The 24,765-nt window shown below is 35.0% G+C and overlaps 1 protein-coding gene across 3 annotated transcripts in view; it reads right to left on the bottom strand.

Moving 5' to 3' along the window:
* LOC138323623 (nuclear receptor subfamily 1 group D member 2-like) overlaps positions 1-24,765 on the bottom strand; it is a 116,496-nt gene that overhangs the window by 86,459 nt on the left and 5,272 nt on the right. Inside the window, exon 1 of one of the 3 annotated variants that reach the window (XM_069268354.1) lies at positions 16,135-16,279. The exons of the other annotated variants lie outside the window; for them this stretch is intronic. Within the exon in view, the coding sequence (XP_069124455.1) occupies positions 16,135-16,168 (34 nt within the window). The 5' untranslated portion in view covers positions 16,169-16,279. Of the gene's footprint in view, positions 1-16,134; positions 16,280-24,765 lie in introns of those variants that run through there. 3 annotated transcript variants of the gene reach the window in all.

The following is a 24,765-nucleotide window of genomic DNA, read 5'->3' as shown; positions in this document are numbered from 1 at the left end:
GAATGATCTATGTCTGACAATGGAAAGAGGGATCTTTTCTCTGCTTTTCAAACTTTTGCAAACATACTACATATAAAATTTGAGACAGATCGCTTCAGTACTTTCTGAGAAATAGCAGTAACAAACTTCAACTATCAAAATCCAAGATGGCTCCTTGGCGGCCATCTTGTAAATCGATCGGTCCCAAATCGAAATATGCACAACTAGGGCCATAGAGGAACCTATATATGAAATTTGAGACAGATTCATTCAATACTTTCTGAGAAATAGTGATAACAAACTTTAACTATCAAATTCCAAGATGGCAGCCTGGCGGCCATTTTGTTGACCGATCGATCCAAAAACGCATTATGCACAACAAGAGCCCTAGGGAAACCTACATATGAAATATGAGAAAGATCCCTTCAGTACTTTGTGAGAAATAGCGATAACAAACTTTAACTATCAAATTCCAAGATGGCAGCCTGGCGGCCATTTTGTTGACCGATCGATCCAAAAACGCATTATGCACAACAAGAGCCCTAGGGAAACCTACATATGAAATATGAGAAAGATCCCTTCAGTACTTTGTGAGAAATAGCGATATTAATCTTTAACTATCAAAATCCAAGATGGCTGCCTGGTGGCCATTTTGTTGACCGATCGATCCAAAAACGCATTATGCACAACTAGGGCCCTAGGGGAACCTACATATGAAATTTGAGAAAGATCCCTTCAGTACTTTCTGAGAAATAGCGATAACAAACTTTAAGTATTAAAATCCAAGATGGCTGCCTGGCGGCCATCTTGTTAACCGATTGGTCCCAAAATGCAATATGCACAACTAGGGCCCTAGGGGAACCTACATATGAAATTTGAGAAAGATCCCTTTAGTACTTTCTGAGAAATAGCGATAACAAACTTTAAGTATTAAAATCCAAGATGGCTGCCTGGCGGCCATCTTGTTAACCGATTGGTCCCAAAATGCAATATGCACAACTAGGGCCCTAGGGGAACCTACATATGAAATTTGAGAAAGATCCCTTCAGTACTTTCTGAGAAATAGCGATAACAAACTTTAAGTATCAAAATCCAAGATGGCTGCCTGGCGGCCATCTTGTTAACCGATTGGTCCCAAAATGCAATATGCACAACTAGGGCCCTAGGGGAACCTACATATGAAATTTGAGAAAGATCTCTTCAGTACTTTCTGAGAAATAGCGATAACAAACTTTAAGTATCAAAATCCAAGATGGCTGCCTGGCGGCCATCTTGTTAACCGATTGGTCCCAAAATGCAATATGCACAACTAGGGCCCTAGGGGAACCTACATATGAAATTTGAGAAAGATCCCTTCAGTGCTTTCTGAGAAATAGCGATAACAAGAATTGTTAACGGACGGACGGACGGAAGGACGGACGGAAGGACGGACGGACCACGGACAAAAAGCGATTTGAATAGCCCACCATCTGATGATGGTGGGCTAAAAAGTTAATAAATCTATCATTAGACTATTTTCGGCCTACGCTATGACATCAACAAATATATCCTAATTATTTTTGGCCTAAGCTCGTATCACATACTTTGACCATATGTCATACCTATTTAAACACAGAGTCCACAAGTACTAATTTATATCCCTCTACAATTACACTGTAATTACAATGTCAGTAAATAGTAGGAAAATCCATAATCTGTCAAAAAACTAGAATAGATTAATTCCCAAAATGTATATCTCATCAAACTCATATGATTGTGATTTTTATTTATCAAAATCAACTTTGATTTATGAATCATGAGGCCTACTAATTACATAGTTTCAAAAATGCCCTACATATCGTGTGAAACAAAATTATGTTCACATACAGTCAAACCTCGATGCATCAAAGTTCAGGGGACCAACAGGAAAACTTCGAAACATGGAGACTTTGAATTATTCGTGGTTTGAATAAGACCAGTGTTTTTTTACCATGACTGACTGTGGTAGTTGTGTTCACTGTATTCAAACAAAACAAAATAAAAACGAAATATGCAATTAATCACATGTATTGATATTGTTAGCAAAATATTATAAACAAGACTTACTTGTGCTAGGCCTAACCCATGTACATGTGTACATGTGGTGACTATTGAAGCGATGTTTGATATTATAAAAATATAAATAGTGAATATAAACAAGACTTACGTGTGCTAGGCCTAACCCATGTACATGTGTACATGTGGTGACTATTGAAGCGATGTTTGATATTATAAAAATATAAATAGTGAATATAAAAACGAAATTAAGTTGTAAAAATGAAACTAAAAAGGAGGAACCGAAATCGTTCCAACACCTACAAAAATACTTTGATTTAGTGTGATCGATTTGCTCCAGTACTTATTCCAAAGTTTTGGAATGTAACAGTTTTGAATATGAGTTACAAATAATGTGGCTCGCTATTTACCATTCTGTAAATTCTACAAACCGCTACCAATGGCGGCGGTGAACATCAAAAACAACTAACAGTATCTTTGCTGTACTAATGGTTTAATAACGTAGATTGTGAAAACAAAGCACCGGGTATCGGCCTGATCAGTGATATAAATTATCTTGATGATGTTAAGCAAGCAACACAAGCTGTCATAATCCCTATTGTCCTGCGAAAGGCCGCCGAGAGAAAGTTGTGACAGCATGCTGCGGGATTCGGCGAACACCTGATCTGTACAGGTAAAATTTTATTCGAATCATCGAGTGTCGGTAACCTATGATTTTTAACCAATGGCCCATCAAAAATTTGAAACATCGAGAACTTCAATTTATAAAACTTTGATTCATACATGGGTTTGTTAGTAATGTTATATAGTGAAGAAATTCGGGATCAAGCAAAAATTTTGATACAGCGAGAAATTCAATTCATCGGATTGCGAATCATCGAATATATAAAACCCTCTCTCTACACAATTTTGATTACCAACATAGGTACCCAAAGTCAGGTACATATGTACCCACGCTTTATATGAAGCCCTCTCCCTACAGAATTTTGATTACCAATAAAGGTACACAAATTAAAATTAGCTATATATGTACCAACGCTTTATATAAAGCCTGTATCAAAGACATTACAAATCTAGGATCTCACAAACAAAACAAAACTAGGATCTCACAAACTTCACAAAAACTAGGATTTCACAAACACCACAAAACTAGGATCTCACAAAGATCACAAAACTAAGATTTCACAAAAATCACAAAACTAGGATCTCACAAACATCACAAAACTAGGATATCACAAAAAGTCCAAATTAATTGATTTTAATCAGAAAACATGGATCACAATAGCCCCACAAACAAATTTATATTTAAAAGATTCTAAATCCCTAACCTACAGAATCAGACATTCCCTAGACAAATAGTTTGAAAAAAAGATCCGACCATAGGCCATATCTCAGTAGTATCTTAGAATATAAATTTAATATAGAAATAATAAATTCTATTTGTTCAATAATGTATTAAGTTAACCTACAATTGAATATCATAATAATTGATATCTGCACTCAAGGGGGAGATAATTCTAAATGATGAAATGTTTATTAGCTGATAGATCTAATTCTGACACATAAATGCTCATCATAATAACATTTCAAAAGAGCATTTCATTATCCAGTGAATTTTTTTTGTACACTATAAACTAAATATATGTACATGTAGGATAATAACACATTAATCATTCAATGTATATATAATGGTAACATTATTATGGAAGATAAATATTCCCTCTAAGGAAGTCATCATGACAGCGTCATAAAATGGCAACCTAATCTGTCAATAACTTACAAACACAAGACCATATGGGAGTCTAATTGTTTGCTTTATATTGTCTTTGGACATATATATCCCTAATTTAATTCTCCTTCAGCACACTTTAATTCTCCAACTTCAATATATCATGATGACATATGTTCATTGCTATTGGTAAGGTAAAATGACATTTTTTTGTATATAGTTTTATCTTACTGAAATAACCTTTAATTCCTTTCCATATAATCCTTATACATCACTAAAACTGGCCACATTGGACTGTCAGCTGGTTAACCAAAGCAAATGTCTGCATGACATAATTCATATTTATGGTAAATCTTTCAGATTCTGTTCAGTTCTATCGAGTTGATAGAGATAACACCATTTAGCATTTCAATGTATGCCAGAAATTTTATCATTTGATATAAGATTATTTTAAAAACAACTACACATAAGTAGGTATTGTTGAAAGCCTGTTACGAAGGCAGACACAACAGGATATACATTGCATGTCCCGCTATCTCGGATTTATAATGTTACATCACTGCAACATATGGCTTGAAATTAATACACAATATTCTGAGAATTCACACACAAAACAGTTCCCAGTGGCCAAATAGCTAAGATGTATTATTATATATTTTAAGATAGTGTCCACCAGCTGCTTAAGTCATAACTGTGGGTCAGTTGCATGCTTATGACCGAAGGTGGGTTTTTTTTCCTTTTTTTTTCGGGACCTCCATCTTTTCTTCACTATCAAATGAACACACTATTCTGAAAGAACTGTATAGCTATTAAAATGACAAAAATGCGATCAAACAAACAGAAAATGAAAATGGATAACACACCAAAGCATAAGCTTCGGGCAGATACTCGACGAATTTGCCATTCTATTAAGTTTACATCGTACAGAACATTATTCTCGTCATAATCCAATCTTTCTTGTTTAGTTCCAAATATGGTATTGTAAGAGATCAACCAAGAACAACGCTGAAGCTTAACGAAGCCAATTTTAATTTTGTGTCATCAATTTATCTAATCACAAAGATGTTAAGAAATGCTTTATAAAAAAAAGTTCACAGCCGTAATAAACAGGGAAGAAGGAAGCATGCAAGCTTCTCACGGACCAGGAAACAAGAGACGCGGAGGAGTTGAAAGGTCGCGGTGAACAAATACAGATTGTAGAGGTTATTATCTGTCCGGTGTGTCTGGGCCGAGACTGATTATATGTCAGTACACTCAGAATTTGTTTATGTGGTAATGTTTTAGGGTGAAAATCCTTTTTTAATGAAAAACAGTCTGGACAGAAAATGGCCCCAAATTGAGCAAATATTACATCATAATGGCGGCCTAGGTGTTACGTAATGTACTTAGACTAGCATAGCAGACAGAAATGCATTAATCTGGCTGCATAGGTATATAAATAATTATTTCATGCCCTGAATGTTTTTATTCTCTATGTTTGTAAGATCCCTGAGCACGTTTCACTTGCTCGATGCATCTCCCCGGGTTTGGCGAGGCGACGTTGCTTTAGTGGTGTTGTGCGTCTGGACTCTTGCTGAGATGGTTAAAATGGGAGTATATATGACCTATTAGCCACATCACAATGTCCAGAGAAGGCTGACCCGCTGGATCTTAACCACGTTTCCTGTCTAGACATACTTTTATCATCATATTGATTACCCCACAAAAAAAATTTCTGCAAAATCTACAATTTTTCATGCGGAGTGTCTGAGCAGCTAAACGCTGGACTAGATGGTATAACTAAGGCGGTTTGGCGGGGTGCTAGACAAGATGGTGGCCCTATATTACATACGCGTCACCACTTACCCGCTTCTTCAGCCTCAACCCCAAAATCCAATCAGATTCCTGTTACAAATTACCTTCCAGGGAAAACTCTGAGACAAAATCTTAAAAACGCTATAATTAGGTGGTAATCCACACAGCAATGATGTTCGTCCTCATTAAGAAAACCTTTCAGCCACCTCAATGGACACGTTTGACACTATTGTACAACATTATCCGATATATCCAAAATCCATTAGATCCAACGAGGGCAGTAAATGTCACATGTCATCAAACAATATATGCCAATGACCTTTAGAAAGCGCGACACAGCACTGTCTTATGTAAGGCTCAATTTCATGTGTCCTTTGCTGATCATTCAATTTTATTAAAATCTTATTCAAATCAAATTTCAGAAGTTAAAGAAGGAAAGTCTGAGAAGTTTAAAAGCTCCACAAAGTTGATCAAATACTCTTTAATCTTTTGCTGAATTGTGACTTTTTATCTAATTAGATTTGGATAAATTTAAAGTTAGAAGAAAAACATGCAGATAACCTCTAAAATTTCAGTCTGAAGCAACTCCGGTAAATATGATACCAGTTGATAGTGTCTTTATTGCGATGGCTCCTAAAGTGTCTCAAAATGACAGTCTACTCAATTCGATGTAATTTGTACTATGAAGAGAAAATGTCTTCTAAGCTCTTTACACTGTTTTTATGATATCATGCATTCTGTTAGATAATATGTTTTGATGCACTCAGATAACCTAACAAAAGATTATTGGAAGCACACGAGCAATCCTCCATTGACCTTTGACCCTTCAGCATTAACCAATGACTGCAACCATAAGATAAGAACAGGGGACTTCTCATACACTATATTTTGCAGATGTTGGAAACAATATAACGACATTGTTATTTTAGACTGATTGTAATCAGCTTTCTTTATTTTGCCTCCTCCCCTATTGCCCCTTCCTAAATTACAAAATAGCTTAACGACAGAAAAATAGCAAGAATGAGGTTTGGACACTTTAGTAGTAATCAAACACTAACAAGAAACAGTTTAGAACCGATAATATTGCTTAAAAAAGAAATTATAAGAGGAATCCTAAATTAAAGTTCAAGAACTCTCAGGATTTCAAGAAAAAAATCCTACATTCTTGAAATAACCAACATGTGAAAATTTAGATTTCTTGTTATGTAAAAAGAAATTATAAGAAGAATCCTAAATTAAAGTTCATGAAATTTCAGAATTCCAAGAAAAATTACTGCATCCTTGATATATCCGACATGTGAAAATTTAGATTTCTGGTTATGTAACCAGTTTTTGGGTGAGTGGCTTCTGAACTAATGCTTGATATATCTATGGACTGCCATTTTTGGTGGATGGTTTCTTGTGCCAAACCCGGTAGGCTCAAGGCCGTGTCAGTCCATTACGTCCTGTTACCATTTACATGCATTGTCTGAGACTTCGACCTCCATACTCCAGGTGTGGCTTGCCTCAGTCCCGCAATATGTACCAGGTCAATAAACTCGGTGATATCGCGGCCGCTTGCTGCACATTAGTGAGTCCCAAAACAGGTCCCATCAGCGTCACGTACTGTAGCTCCAGCACAGACAATATTCTTATTTATATACATTTATAGATGTAGACAGGGCATTTCTGTTACATTGATTTTCTTTTTCAATTTTTCGTCAGTTGAAGAAAATCAAGAAATGTGTCTCAGTCAATACCACTGTCATTTTAAAACCAGTCTAGAACATCAATTAGATCTGAGCTCAAACATTACCATGACACAGAAAAGCTCAGTGTCTGGGTCATCTCCAATATCAGGCCATATCGAGAGAAAGTACTGTGGCATTTCAGCTACCTTGGGCATTTCTTACAATTGTACTTTGTTGGGATTTTTTAAGTAAAAAGTAGAGCACTTTATCAGTCTTCCTTTAAATCCTATATAAAAGATGAGCATTAATGAGTTTTGTTTGCCTGTGTGGTGTATGGCCATTAAACCATAATATAAATTAGCTGAGGAAAGCTGGAGTTCCAGGAGAAAAGTACTCGACAAATCATGGCTGCATGGCAACTATCCTTCAAAAGTTAAAAAATTGTATTCCAGAGGTAGAAACACCTAGTGGTAGAATATGTAACAGATGCCTTAACCATTAGGCCATCAAATTCCAAATGTATAGAGACCTGGTAGTAGAATGTAAGACACCTTAACCACTAGGCCATCAAATTCCTGAGGTATAGAGACCTAGACACAGCTAAGGTTAGCTAGCAGAGGTGGACAGAGGTGGGCGGGGTTTACTGGCTGGGCTAAGGTCATGTCAGCTACAGACACACTAACAACTCATATAACATAATTAAGATGAGGAGGCATTGTGGTAGAATGTCAGACATCTCAACCATTCAACCACCAAATTCCAGAAATGGAAAGGGGCTAGGAATAGAATATCACCTAGCTAGATACCCTTATAACTCATGAACAAGAAGATGAAGTCTAGCAGCATAATGTGATACACCTTAACCACTAAGCCAAGAAGACCCGGAGGTGGAGGGCAAGTGGTAGAATGTCAGACACCTTAACCACTCAGTCACCATGACTTATAGGTGGAGGGCTAGCTATATATATAGTGGTAGAATGTCAAGACACCTTAACCACTCAGCCAACATGGTCAGAAAGTGGAGGGCTAATGTACACGTGGTAGAACGTCAGACATCTGAACCACGCCGCGGACATGCATGGTCAGAAAGTTGAGGGCTAATGTATACGTGATAGAATGTCAGACATCTGAACCACTCAGTCAACATGGTCCGAAGGTGGAGGGCTAGTGTATATGTCGTAGGATGCCAGACATCTGAACCACTCGACCAACGTTGCCCAGAGATGGAGGACTACATGGTAGAATCACAGACACCTTAACCAATCAGCCACTGTGTCACCTTAAGGCAACCAAATACTACATACACAAAATATGATCCGACATGCTTTCCTGGGATGACCATAACATTATCTAATTTTACAGAGTATTTATATATAATCTGCAAGCCATGCAAGATCAAAAACCTGCTAGCCTTGCAAGGTTGAAATACTAAAGAGTTTGTCTTTTATTCTATAAAATTTATCCTTATTCAGAGAATAACATCAAAAACAAATTTCTTTTAGATAAAACGATAAGTTATAACCATCAAAAACGTGTACTTTGGATTAGAAGAACACTTATTGACAAACTAATCCAAAGTACATCTTTTTCTTAATTCAGGTAATATAAAACTAACATAATAAAAGTTGATCATTAGGTAAAATCTAATCTATTGTCACAGAGAAATAGTAACAAGTATTTGAAATATAACAAAGTTGTTCCAATTATTTCCAACAATGGCCCACACCTGTGGGTGCTGCTACATCAACAAACTTCCATTAAATGTAACAACTTCCAAAACCTTGACCAAACTGTCTCTTTAATATTAGGCTACCATTAGGTAACTCTAACTTTACAAGATGTGATTTAATAATAGATAAATGTGATTTTTTAGAAAATACATTTAGATACATTTATATCCCACGATTAATATCCAAGCAGTCGAGGACAGACAGACCCTGGTTTGGAACGCAACCTTCAAGTGAAATAAACTACACCTGCATAGACTAGCTGGGTCGCGATTTTACATCAACTTTTCTCATCCAATCTAAATTTACCGAAGCATTGTGTACATCTACATGTTCGTACACACAATGTGATCAAATTTTGAATTTCAAGTAAAATTACAGATGTTCAGCAATTTAAGCCAATCAATATTATTTGTGCATATATGTCACAAGTGTCATATGACCTTGTATGTGTATTTCCATTGGCTGTGCCAGACAGGACATGTAATACTGAAGAACAACTATCTTTTGAATGGAATTTAATTTTGCGATTTTCACAATAAAAGTAAATTCGCGAAAGTTTACCATTGCGACTTAACGTGTATGTCACTCATACTCCTATCAGTTTTCATTCAATTTTAAAACATTTTTCTTCGCAAACTTGTTTTGAAATGGAAATCGCGAAATTTAGAAGCTGTGAAAGAGAGTTTGTTGCAGTAGTATATACTTATAAAGTACCTACCAGGTATGAACAAGCATGTGGAGTCATGCAGCTTTTAGGATGATGCGACAAAATAGCTGCCTCAAACCACAATTTATATAAATTGTAGACTACTTGTAGTTAATTATGTGATCATACTATCAAATATGTGATCATTATATATGAGATCTTTCGAACTCATCTCAAAGGGCTAAATTTATGCCTGCCAATTAAGGCATGCAATGATAAAACCTTCTTCAGTTTTGTTTGATAAAATCTCGTTTGATACAAATACTCAATTATTCAGATCCTATATTTAGATCTATAAACATATTTATTTAACAGTAACATTGTACGAACTGACATTCATTATATTCTAGGTATAGTACAACATGGTCAAAAAGTGGCACACATTCTCTAACAGTTACGATCCAATCTTTAAACCAGACTTATCAATCCAATCCTCATGAATATTTCACCTAGATCATACTGCAGTTGTATAGATAGACCCATTTATTATTTTATTTTTTTTATTTATTTCTATGTTTAAAACTCATATGGCTTTCGAATGCAGTAAATGTGAACGCAGTTGAAAATCAATAACCTGTTTTGCTGCAGTTTTAATATGCATATATATATAGAATAAACTGTATTATACATTGGTACTACTTGAAGTCTCGCACATTCATAAAGCTTGTGAACTGATCGACCTCTGAAGTGCAATTTATTAATTTCAAAAATATTGACTTCTTGTATATCTTTAGTGAAAATTAAAATCTAACAGACAAAAATCAACCTCATTTATCAGAAGAGAACACTACTGTATAGACTGTCATTTACATCGGGAAGAAATGCATTTTCATAATTTTGCAGTATATTGCTATGATCGCAAAAACCATGATTAGCGAATTATTGAGAAAATCTATGAATATACAGTAATACATTCATAATATGCCCAAATCACGAATTTATAAAAGTGTTAATATAAAAATTCCTTGTCTAAAGTCAAAATTTCAAAAAAAAATGGCTAGCAGCTGTACAAATAATTAACTAGCTACACGGTATATAGATACTGATATCAACAAATGTGCACTAGCCTACATCATGAAAGCATTTCCAACAATAAGGACACAACAGAGGTGGAATATTTATAAACCCTTAAACCGAGTTGACCTGAGCATGAATTATCTAAATATCCTGTTTGATTCTAAGTTAACCATTTGTCTTATTAAAACTTTATACTATTTTTAAAGTCCTCTTATCATATTCACCCTGATTAAGGCCCCTGTTCCTATCATTGTCCCTCCCCGTCTTCAAGAGTTCAAGATCACTTCATGTTTTATGATAAATATGGACAGAAAAATTGTAATAGATAGTTTCTTCTTCACATATACCGTATTGATGTTTTTGCGATTTTGTGGGACATTACTGTAATCACGAAAATTTGATCCGCAAAATATTGGATAATCTCAAAGGCATTATCGCAAAATTTCAAAACACAACTTTGATTTTCACCTGTTTACTTAAATCACGAAAAAAATTACTTGTGTAAATAACAGACTATAAGATACATCCTAAATTTGTTTGTGGCATATTCAGTTAATTTTAGTGCCATTAAGTGTCTCTGCATTTTTTCAATTTTTAAGCTCTATGGGTGCTAACTGTGTAAACTATGGTAACTCGATAACAAATCTCATATTTTACAATATGAATACACTAACTGGGTTTGGTTGTACAGTGCTGGAAATATTATTAATTGTTTACATAAACTGGTGTTTATTTTCAAACTTAATATGATACATTTTTAAAAACATACCGGACACAGTCTCAGCTTCCTGAGAAAGCAAGAGAAATTTCCTTTTGTACCCCAAAGGATGAGTATCTTATTACCTCAATTTTTTTTCCCCTACATAACTCCACACACTATACATACGATATACGATTTCCTCCCACACTCATACCCTTTTGTGCACTTACATCCAGGCCTAGGCCATCAAAAGTGATTTGTATAACTTGTTTCACAATTGATGCAAAGTAAATAAAAATTTTTTTACCAAATTTAATCTAATAAGCACCCCCAGCCTTTACGCACCCTCCCCCTTTTTGAGGTCTCAATTTCACTGACCTTGAATTAAATATTGACTGAAACTATGACAACCTTGGGTTTCTTTATCTTATTTTTCTTTTTGCAAATTTATCATATATATATAATGCTGTATTTGACCAAATATATAGCAATTCATGGCTCTGAATCAAAAACTATTGAAAATGATGTTAAGCCATACCATAGAAAAACTGGTTATTTTCGCAGGATATTTTTGCGATTTCACAGGACATCGCTGTGAACGCAGTAACTTCATCTATGAAATATTGAGAAACGTTTGATTCATATATCTATATATATATATCCTGAAATCCAGATTGTGAACATTTAAAACCACTGAAATATAAATTTCTTGTCTTTATAGTTAAAAACGACTTTAAAGTAAAAAATTGCGAACTTTTTGAGCTGCATATATATTGGTCAAGAATTATTTCAGGACCATGCTAGTTTTTCTCTATACCTCGAGAGATACCATACATATTGGGTCATTACCAGAAAAACATGTACCAGAATGTCATGCTTTGGCTTTGAAGTCTAGACTCAGAAGAATGGAGCAAATGCAAGAGGTAGCTGTTGGACGCGGGACACCATAATCATTCGGTCAAGATTATGGGGGAAAGGATACATGAACATGAAAGCTTAATGCACATGTATCAAAATAATATGATTCCGAAAAGGTAAGTCTTCGTGAAATCTGATAAACCGAAAATGGGGACTGGCTAACCCACACCTCAGACCTTCACTCAAGATCATGTGACAAATTAGTCAATGGCTAATGCTCAGCTTAATAAGCTATCCTTGAAAGCTGAACAATAACAATAAGTAACACAACAACATGTTACAGACGTACGGTCAATGTTGCAGACGCTACGTCATCGAGATTTAGATCAGAGATATTAACTTTGTTTCGATCTGCTGATAGGATATGGGTTTTATTTTCTTGTCACACTTCCAAGAAACACTTCACACGTCACCGATTACATTCTTTGCCTTCTGATTCATCCATGAAATCTAGCTGTGATCCCAGGAATTTGAACATCCTGCTGTACAACAATAACTTGGCAAGGACAATAAGTATACTATAATCATAACACTGACCTATCTTTCCTACCAGGATACAAAAATACCCTAAAATCTGCCCAGGTATACAAATATTTGTTTGATAATCATTCACAGCCACATAAACAGATAGATTAAGGGTGGGAATATCTCTGTATTATTCAATTTTGTTTTTCGTTACAAAGTTCATTGAAATAAGACTGGTTAGACCTATTCTGGGATTCCTAGGAATGTCTTCATTTTTTTTATATTTACATTAGCACCAAGCTATTACAACATAGCATTGTACATATGAGTGCTCTAAACATTCTCATTAAAATATCAAAGATAAGGTTTTGTTCATCACATTGTCAACAAAATGAATCCTATAAATTTCTTTGTTTAACCAAAATGTTTAGACACCATTTATCACACAAACCATTTATAGTACCAAGTGGCAAAACCTCACTGTGAAAAAAAATAAACCTACTAGATTCATGATTCTATTTCATTCTCTTTGGGTTTTTTTTATCATAAGAGAACTAGCAAAGAATACTACATACTTACAAAGTATCTATCAACTATTAACCTTGTAAGACTCTGAGCGGTCAGTTATCAGCGAGCATCATGCTGATCAGCCAATAACTTGGTTTGTGGTATCCTTTCCTATTACCCTAAACAGTATTTCTCAATCTTCTGGTAAAATCTGATTTATAGCTCTATCTTAGCCCACAGCAATAATACCATGACAACAATTCTACCATAATACCATAATACTAGAATTGGGCCAATCTTGTCTTGATATTTTCATGTATTTGCCCTTATCAATAATACCATGACAACAATTCTACCAAAATACCATAATACTAGAATTGGGCCAATCTTGTCTTGATATTTTCATGTATTTGCCCTTATCAATAATACCATGACAACAATTCTACCAAAATACCATAATACTAGAATTAGGCCAATCTTGTCTTGATATTTTCATGTATTTGCCCTTATCAATAATACCATGACAACAATTCTACCAAAATACCAAAATACCATAATACTAGAATTAGGTCAATCTTGTCTTGATATTTTCATGTATTTGAGGAAATGTAGAATGGTGGTGTTTTACAGAGTATTTGGGGAATATTTCAAGATTATTTTTTGGAAAATTTATCACAATTCTGAGAAGCTTTGGATTGAAATTGATTACCTAAAATTTTGAGAAGCATATCTTTTTCAGATTCCTTACTATATATTGAGTCAATAGTGCCAAATATATACTGCTTAATTGTCTCATAATACATGTGTTGAAGCTATAACATATATTTTAAAAGTCCTATACCGCCATATGGTAGAAGCATTTTATAAGAGGGCTGAAAGTGATCGGTCCTCGGTAGAATCAATCACTTATCAATAGAGAATTTCACCTAACAATTGGGGACAAAATATAGGGTTTTTACCATTAGAAATGGAATAGACATTCAATGACAGCTATATAGACAATAAAAACATTGAATGGTAAGATAGAAAGACAGGTATTATCCTTAGATCATTCTTCCTACGTGGGACAGTGTGGATTGATATATCTTACTCTCTAGGCAAGATTATCAAACTGTCACAAATGACTCAGCAAGTCTTTGTCTGAAAAATCTGAACACTTTGATTAAATTAACATTCCTTGGTCTCACCTAAAAGGTGTGAAAAATGTAAAAAAAATTGTCAAAGCCAGGATAGCAAATTTTTGAATGATTTAAGACCTACATGTCAAGCCAAGATATAGCTTTGAGAACATATCATAACTGTCAACATTCAAGATGGCCACTTGCTTACCAATTTTTTACCCTGAAAACTCAATAATGAATCAGCACAACCTGAGACCAACAGGAATCTTCATGTCAACTTCAAACACGGAGAAATGTTTTTGATCTACCTTTGTCAAAATTTTCAGAAGGATTACCTGCATAACCGGTGTCAATTCTTGGAGGTGTTTCAAAGTTTTTTTTTTTCATTCAATATCTTTTTTCTTGTTCAGTTCTTCAAAGAGAGATGAATTATTTCTGATGTCTATTTAAGTAAAGATAGGTTGTCAACAAAATACAGAAATTTCATGAAATATATGATATACATAGTAATACAAGTAGTAACAATATTTACAATTAAAATTTGAACAGATAAAATGGAAAAACGGTCAGACGCGCAGACGATACAGGAAGTGACCTTTCAAGGGCACAGGAAGCCAACTAAGTAATCAACGCCCGCTTTTAACCTATGCGTGTACAATAAATTGCCCGATTTTTAAATCGGATGGTACAGAATTTTCGAGAAATATCATTTTAGTATAAACTTACCAATCGCATACCACATTTAAATTTTAACTGAAAATAACATCTGATTAATCACTATACACAAGACGTGCACAATAACATGCATGTATACTGTACCCTATGCACTTGAGATAAGAATTTGACTCACTGCAGCACATGCATATAGTGCACATGTGAAGATGGGCACTGTGTATGTGCAGCCAAGCACATCAGTAGACACATGCATACACTGCCCATCGTCTGATCACCCTCCCACCAACCTAAACTACCGACATACATAAAACTGGCAAATTCGTGCAGACTCCACTTCAACATGCTCTTTCTTCCTGTTCATTGAAAATGTGCACCCAGACTGCAGCGCAGACGATTAAATTGTTTTTTTGTCATACTTATGCACAGAAATTGAATTGCTTGGTTGTAAATGTTGTATGTACCAGGTCAGGGCGTGCTCTGTTGCGCCATACTTATATAGACCAAGGGCAGGCATGGCTCACCTATATAAAGACCATCGGTATAATGGAGAAAATAATCCTTATAGATTTTTATCATTCCTTCTCTTAAATTGAAAATCGTGACACAAATACTAAATGAAATATTGAATTTAACTACATGGATCCAAATATAAACATTTCAAATTTTCAGACCTTTTATGAAAATCTCCTTCAATTACTTTAGTATACTTTTTTTTCACAATAGCATAATGTGCATTTTATTTATGTCAGAATATACCAATATAGATGTGTAGATATTATGTCTTCTTAACATTCTGAAGAGTTGTCTAGACAGAGTGAAAGTTAAAAAGGATATGTCAAGTTTTCTTTTTTACTTTATTTATAAATACACATAAATATCAATATTACAAACTTTTCATAAATGCCCATCAGCATTTTCTGGCAATTTTTTAAAAACAAAACTAACCGTGTCATCATACATTTTCCTTTAATTTGTATAATGAATAATTAATATTTTATAGCATCATAAATGTCACCATACATTTTTCTTTGTATAATATATAAGATAATATTTTATGATATTATATTTACTTTGACCTTATCTACTTACACAGAAAGGGCCCAGGATTCAGTCCTGATTTCATTGGACCAAGGCGGAGGTGAGCATATTACAATTATAATACGAGCCTAAATCAATGTCATGTGTGGTGTGCGACACCACCTCTGTACTGGATTGAACCCAAACCCATAACACTTTAGTACTACTTAAAGGCCTATGTGCATATACAGCAGTATAACCTAAGCCCCTTCCTCCTAGGTATACATTACATCAGGAAATCGGATGATAACAGTGAGATCCATTTCAGGATAAATGGAATTAGCACTTAAAACACAATATGTTGGTTATTTACAATGTGTGGACTTAACGAACTTAAGAGGAATGAAAAATCTATAGTGCTGTCTGGGGGAAATGATGTATTGTTAATAAGCATAGCACACATATGTTACACCTTTAAATGAGCACTTTATTATGTCTGTCATAGATTTTCACCAACTTATTACCATCATAATTTATTCTTGTAAAGCAATTTTACTCCAATTCAGCTGATGTTACATCATTTTTTTACCTAAAAATCTATTTTGTATATAAATTCTATATAACTTTATAGTTTTTGACCGATGAATGCACAAAAGCTAGCAGTACAATCTTTTTAATTAGCGTAAAAATGTCTTGTTGCATTACTACATTTGTAGTCGAAGTACCAGTACTGCAACTTGGTAAAATCAAATTTCCTTCCGCACCTTATGTACCAACATATTACCACTACCACAAGCCCTCCACCTCCGGGTCTTGAGTTTGAATCCCATGTGGGCCAAATGCCAGGTACTGACCACTGGTCGGTGGTTTTTCTTATGGTACTATGGCTTTCCTCCACCATCTGAAATCTGGCATGTCCTTAAATGACCGTTATATGCATTCAAATATCATTTGGTTAAAATAACACTTGTTGATACATATGTACAATATTGGTCATTTTTTTTTTTTTTTTTTTTTGTTGAAGATTACCAGAATACAATCACTTTTAATTAATGTACTTCGATATATTCAAATATCATTTTGTTAAAATAACATTTGTTAATATCAATATTTTTGTCTTCTTTCTGATCAAATATTATCCAATATACGGTAATAAGTCTAATACTACTTCTTGAACTTTAAATTTGTAGATGACATTTTTGTCTTCTGTTTGATTGAAGATTATCCTATTTAAGTCTGAATCATAATTTTAGAACTTTAAATTTGTATATGATATTTATTTTTTTCTTATTATTTTTTTGTTAAAGATTCAGGTTTAATCCTAAATTTTGAACTTAAAATTTGTAAATGAAATTTTTGTCTTTTTTGGGGGGTTAAAGATTAAGTCTTAATCCTACTTTTTGAACTTTAAACTTGTAAATGACATTTTTTTGTTGTTTTTAAGTCTGAATCCTACATATTGAACTTCTTTGTAAATGGCAATAGCGGTGCTGATAAAGACGTCATTAAAGTCGAAGAGACTTAACCTGTCTTTGAACCACTGTTTTCTGTTCAGGTGAAAACAATAGTACGACTACAGTACATGTAAACAACCTGTAAGAGATTTGACCCCCTGTGATTGTTGACCACGTAGCTATTACAGGTATAGGTACTGGTCAAAAGTTCTTATTAAATGACCGCTTACATATAGTTAAAGGTCTACTGGACGATGATGGTAATGCCTGATAAACAATGTAATGTTCTTACAATTAAATGTTCAGTGAGAAAGCTTAAGCATGACACATTTATTGCTAAATATAATATAAAGTTTTTAATACTATTTCCTGTTGGTATTTATATGTTAAATACTGTATAAAACGCCAGCCACTTATCGAATCGAATACTGTATCTACCCTTATAGCCAAATCTAGAAATTTCAAGACTACATCAATTCAATTCTCTTGTTTCTAATCCAAATTGTAAAAATAATACATTACACAATTTATAGGATATCTGTTCAGAGCTTTTTAATTTTGATGGCAGACAAAATGAATTATTAGAAACATCTATAAATCCCTTTACAATCTTATAGGTTTTTCTTATTCTGTATTACTTTTTTTTTTTTTACAATAACAACCGATTAAAAGAGTGAAGCAAACTTATTAGTAGCGTTATATAGCCGGTATAATAACACCCCGATTTATACCATATACCATACACTGTCATACCATATATGCCAACAAGTCCTCTAAATTTCAGAACAATGGTTCACTTTTTATTTCAGGACATAGCCCATGAAACTCATATTCAAAACTCTGCAGCTTTTCTGTTTGCGGAAACATTTTCAACAGTGATCAATTTAAAATTGAAACTGTTTAATTATGATAATTCTATATCTGCCGAATATAGCAAAACCTGACCTTTTGACCTCATCAGTATGAAGACCACCAACTCAGTATGAAGACCACCAACGGTCAATTTCAAAACAATTTGACCTGTGTATGAAGACACCTGCTGAATGAGACCACTGGTCAATTTTCAAGACCACTTGACCATTATCTTTACAGACAGATTTGACTACCGGGTGTAGTAAATCTTAATATGATGGTAGCTGTTAATTAATCATTCAAATCAATACATAAATTGCCCTAGTTTTAAAAGTAGATCAATAAAATAGATGATATTTATTTGTGACTGAGTGTACAGTACAGGGATATATAAAACGCCTGTTTCATGTCCTGCTACAGAGGTCACTGGGTATGTTAGTGCCACCAATACCGTGTCCTTGTCTCCGACACCGACAGTGGGACTTAAACCAAGTACAGAAGGCATTGGCTAATCAATTACACTAGCGTCTCTGCAAGACGCTTGCAGTGCCGAACAGTCTTAAATTCTCACTAGGCCTGACATTTTCCCTCAGAAAATAAACTCTCGATTATAAACTACCAGCTGACTTTATATCACAAAGCTCGCGATATTCTCCATAGGAAAAGGGCTGAAGTGAAAACAGACAAGAAAAGTGATGACAAAGCTAAGATATCTCTTGCAAAATATTTTTCTTTGAATTTGATAATCCAGAAATATGTCCCCGATTGCTAATTCAAGTTGTTTATTCTGCGTTCAACAACCTTGCATCGCACAATAGTGATGCAGGGCCCTACGAGAACTTAAGCAAGTTAATTTACGGCCGAAATATAAAACATACTTACAGTTTTGGAAACAAAACACCATTACATCCATAGCATTACAATGTAATAGGATTTTGTTGTTGTTTAGTTTGATTGGGTTAACTTCTATTTCCTTTTATATTCTGGGGCCCAGTTTACATCCATGGCACAAGGTCATTTAATGACCACATGCCAGCTTTAGGAGGTAAAGGGAGTAGGAGTTCCTGGAGGAAAACCATTGACCAACAGTCAGTATATCTAGCAACTGCCTCACATGGTGCATGGTAATTTAATGACCACATGCCAGCTTTAGGAGGTAGAGGGAATTGGGAGTTCCTGGAGGAAAACCACTAACCAACAGTCAGTATATCTAGCAACTGCCTCACATGGGATTCTCACATGGTGCATGGTCATTTAATGACCACATGCCAGCTTTAGGAGGTAGAGGGAATTGGGAGTTCCTGGAGGAAAACCACTAACCAACAGTCAGTATATCTAGCAACTGCCTCACATGGGATTCTCACATGGTGCATGGTCATTTAATGACCACATGCCAGCTTTAGGAGGTAGAGGGAATTGGGAGTTCCTGGAGGAAAACCACTAACCAACAGTCAGTATATCTAGCAACTGCCTCACATGGGATTCTCACATGGTGCATGGTCATTTAATGACCACATGCCAGCTTTAGGAGGTAGAGGGAGTAGGAGTTCCTGGAGGAAAACCACTGACCAACAGTCAGTATATCTAGCAACTGCCTCACATGGGATTCTCACATGGTGCATGGTCATTTAATGACCACATGCCAGCTTTAGGAGGTAGAGGGAGTAGGAGTTCCTGGAGGAAAACCACTGACCAACAGTCAGTATATCTAGCAACTGCCTCACATGGGATTCTCACATGGTGCATGGTCATTTAATGACCACATGCCAGCTTTAGGAGGTAGAGGGAATTGGGAGTTCCTGGAGGAAAACCACAGACCAACAGTCAGTATATCTAGCAACTGCCTCACATGGGATTCTCACATGGTGCATGGTCATTTAATGACCACATGCCAGCTTTAGGAGGTAGAGGGAGTAGGAGTTCCTGGAGGAAAACCACTGACCAACAGTCAGTATATCTAGCAACTGCCTCACATGGGATTCTCACATGGTGCATGGTCATTTAATGACCACATGCCAGCTTTAGGAGGTAGAGGGAGTAGGAGTTCCTGGAGGAAAACCACTGACCAACAGTCAGTATATCTAGCAACTGCCTCACATGGGATTCTCACATGGTGCATGGTCATTTAATGACCACATGCCAGCTTTAGGAGGTAGAGGGAGTAGGAGTTCCTGGAGGAAAACCACTGACCAACAGTCAGTATATCTAGCAACTACCTCACATGGGATTCTCACCACCCAGAGGTTTGTGGTAATATTCCCCCTCCTTCCTCTTTTTATAAATGCAGACAGAAAATATGAATACCATCACTTTCTTAATTTTATTTCTTTTGTTAAAATCATTGAGAAAGGTCTAGATCAAAACTTTGTCCCCTAAGGTGACCCTAATGTTGCCCTAGCTACAGTCACATTTTGTGTCGAAAATGAATATGAAATTAGTTCTTGATTTCAAAATCAAGGATTTCAGATCTCACTACTGCTAAAAATATCCTTTTAAGCTTACAAGTATAATATAATGTATACAAGTGTCCTCCTTGTTGGACGATGAATAATTGACAACACGGTGGAATACTAAGTCATCCTAAAATGTTTAATTTGATACACATGGCAACGTATCTGATGTTTAGTCCATAAAATGCACTTATTTACTGCATTATTGATGTGGGAGATACCTACAGACATATACTGTATAGAATTAAGGTGATAATTTAGTAACTGGATACAGAGTAATACTGAGACAGAGAATTATATAATCTTCTGTCATAAGGGCACATGACATCAAATTTGGATAAAAGTGGAGCAATTATCAAATACAGTCAATCCTACAACGAAATCTCACAAATCCATTTGACCTATGAATGCATTTGGTCATGTTTTAATGATTCATATCAATTCTATCACTTATTGTTCCCATTCTAAATAAAACAATTATGAAACTGATATTGCATCATATCTAAAAATATCTCCAATATCATCAACATTTCCATATGAATTCTAAAGACACTTAATTTTCCTGGAAAAAAACTTGGCGCCAGGCAACTTACATACGAAAGGTCATGGAGTCTGATTGTAAAATTGTTTCAAGTATTCATCCATTGGTTGGAAAATTGCCAGTCATTCCCATTAGCCCTATCTGTAGTCGGTCAAGTATACCAACAACAGTAGTACAGAGGATTCCGCTTATTTGCATAGGTCATTTTCCAGAAGAAAATATGCAAATAACCGGAGTATTCGAATAGGCGGAGATGACATTTTGCACCTCCGTTTGACCCCACACATATGTATGTGAATAGGCAAATAGATATCGTTTCGTTTACTTGATAAATACGTAAATTATTTACACTTAAAACGAACCACAAGTAATTATTTTCGAAGATGTATATCGATTTTAATTGTTTAATAACAAAAAATATTCCAATATTAGATTCTTGTTTACGTTAGATCGACACGTGAATATTTGAGAAACAGCTAAACGATCGATATCAAATGCAATTAGATTCTACTAAACAGGATTGGATTTGTGTCTACAATTCTAAACCTAAATAATAAACAAATTTACGTACATTTGCCTGGCAAAATAAACTTACGATCGTGATTAAACTTCAAAGTGCCGATCAACTATTAGTGTTGCTTTTACACATGTGCATATGAATTCGAAAATGGCGGCAGGTGATGAAGCCATGCGTTCACTCGACCTAAATGTCTTTTGAGAATTCTCCCTGTATTGTTGATCTATACGGCGAATAGCTTGATAACATTTCAGAAATTAATGCATATTCAAGTAGCAATGAAACAATTAACGTAGCAAGTATCTTTTGTATCCTAAGCTTACATACTGTACGAAATTTGCGGTAGTCATTGCACGCCGACTTTGCATGCTTTTATGTCTCGATCAACGAGACGCTTGATACGCACATGTCTGTCATAGTCAACAAGACTCTGATTGAACGAGACTACTCATGAATGGCGATTGTTGTAAGGAAGCATTGTTTCTCCAACCGATCGCGAACTAAGGTACGTTACGTTAATAAATAAACATATTTGAAAGTGCAAATGCTTTAATTAGATGTTTGAGTCAGTGAATATACTAAAGTGATGATCAACCGCTGCTGATGTAAATCGTAACAGCGTCGAATACCTTTGCAGATTCATGCATAAAATAACAAGCCATACTATAACGTTAATCTGTTACCAGGATGATTTCTAGTAAAAGCGAAGTATTTTGAAACATATATCGGCGAATTTCGCTAAAAATATATTGCAAAATTGAAAAATATTCGATTTTATTTTTAGAATTTCCCAAATATTTTATTCAAATAACCGGAGGTCATGTAAAAGTCTATGCAAATACACGGAGTTGAAAAACAAAGATAAAGAAGGAAAAAATCGGGACCGCAGAATTTTATGCAAATAACCGAAATATTCGAATAACCGTTATTCGATTATGTGGAGTCCTCTGTATTGCCTTGTTAAGATGAACTTGTGACTGATAAAAAACATGAGCTATCATTTTTCAAAAATAGTAATTGGGTCACATTACACATAATTTTCTGTCAAATCTTCGTAAAACTTTGTTGCAATATAGAAGTTTAACTTTTGAACTCTTCATAAAGCTTTGTTGCAATGGAAATTTAACCTTTGAACTCTTCATAAAGCTTTGTTGCAATGTGAATTTATAAACCTTTGAACTCTTCAAAAAGCTTTGTTGCAATGGAAATTTAACCTTTGAACTCTTCATAAAGCTTTGTTGCAATGGAAATTTAACCTTTGAACTCTTCATAAAGCTTTGTTGCTATGGGAATTTTGACCTTAAACTTTTAAATCCATCATCATGATGCTTTTCCATGTGAACAGATGAGAAATCATGGAAGTTCTTTTTTTTTGCGAATTTTTCTAACTCAAAAGACTCGTTTATTTATGACCGTTCAAAATCTATGATATATCATACTGGTTTATCACAAATAATCTACAATGTGGACTTTCAATTCCCAGTCAGTAAAATTGTATTCAAATATGTCACATTTATGATCAGCATAGTGATCATGAGCAAGAAACATTTTAGGTGAACAATTTCCAGATGACAGATGCCTTCTGAAGGAAAATTAGCGATATGCATCATCTCCGAGATCTTGTTACAACTATCATAATACAATCTAAAACATATAGACTGAACAAAAATCCAAATCTTCTGTGTAGACATATAAATCTACCACTCCCAATGGCGAAACAGACTGTGTATAAAATAAAGAATCAGACAGTATTACTCAAGGGTTTGTGATATTACGTAACATTGACGTATATGCATAAGTAATGCATTTCCTATCTTGCACCTATCAATATAATCATGTGCAGTTGAACATGTGTTGTTGATCAACCGCAAACTGGACGTTTTAGTCCTTTAACTTGTTGTGGGTTTTGATAAATATGAAGAAATCAAGAGGGGGATCTAGGGGGAGGGGGATACATAACAATGATAATTAATTTTATGGTCGATAGTTAATGACCACACCATGTTTAGGTTGGGGCTTAGCAGGATGGACATTTTTAACGTTCCACATAAGGACAGCTCCGCAAGATGAACATGGTGTAGCTAAGCTCATTTTTTTTTTTCAAAAAATAGAATAGATCATTTATCATTTGTTGGTTTTTGTTTAATGTTGTATAGCCACGGTCATTAAAGGAGGTGCCAGCTAGATTAGGCAGTGCAGAAAAGCCAAACTTCCTGAACTGTAAAAAGTATCGAAATTATAATTTGACACATTCCAAGTCCTATCACAGCTAGGGCTACCTATTCAAGGATGAGCCAGGTTTAGGTGGAGGGGGATAAAGCCTGAATATTCGCAGAAAAACCACCGACCTACAGTCAGTATGGCAACTTTCCCCACTTGGGATTTGAACTTGCGACCCAGAGGTGGAGGACTTTTGGTAAAAATCCAAGACATCTTAACCACTTAGCCATCGCAGACCCAAAGTAGCAAGACAAGAACTATTGAGTCTTGTAATATAATGCATTAAAGTAATAAGAAATGATTGAAACACATCACAAAAAAAATCTTTAATTCTACAGTTTATCTAGACTTATAGTGCCATGGTGACATGCAGTAACTGTAAATTTACTTTAGAAACCCTAGGAGACAATGACAATTGCAAAGAATTCATGCTATATGCTGGGGTCTACATATCTTTTTGTTCTATTGTCTTAGCCGTGTGAAATAATTTACCACCTATCATTCTGGAAGTATTCAAGGATTATTTCTGCTAGTTAATATCCATGTCGTGTCTAGACATTGATTTTAGCCTAAATTAACCAAGAAAGTCTGCATGTCTGGTCCCTTATAGACAGGTACTTATAAAAATCTCTACTGGTTGGCTACAAGGTCTGCAGCATCCCAAAATTC

The sequence above is a fragment of the Argopecten irradians genome, chromosome 5, assembly GCF_041381155.1.
Source record: "Argopecten irradians isolate NY chromosome 5, Ai_NY, whole genome shotgun sequence".
Classification (NCBI taxonomy): domain Eukaryota; kingdom Metazoa; phylum Mollusca; class Bivalvia; order Pectinida; family Pectinidae; genus Argopecten; species Argopecten irradians.
Note: the sequence above shows the minus strand (reverse complement) of the source record. Positions and strands in the feature narration are given on the sequence as shown.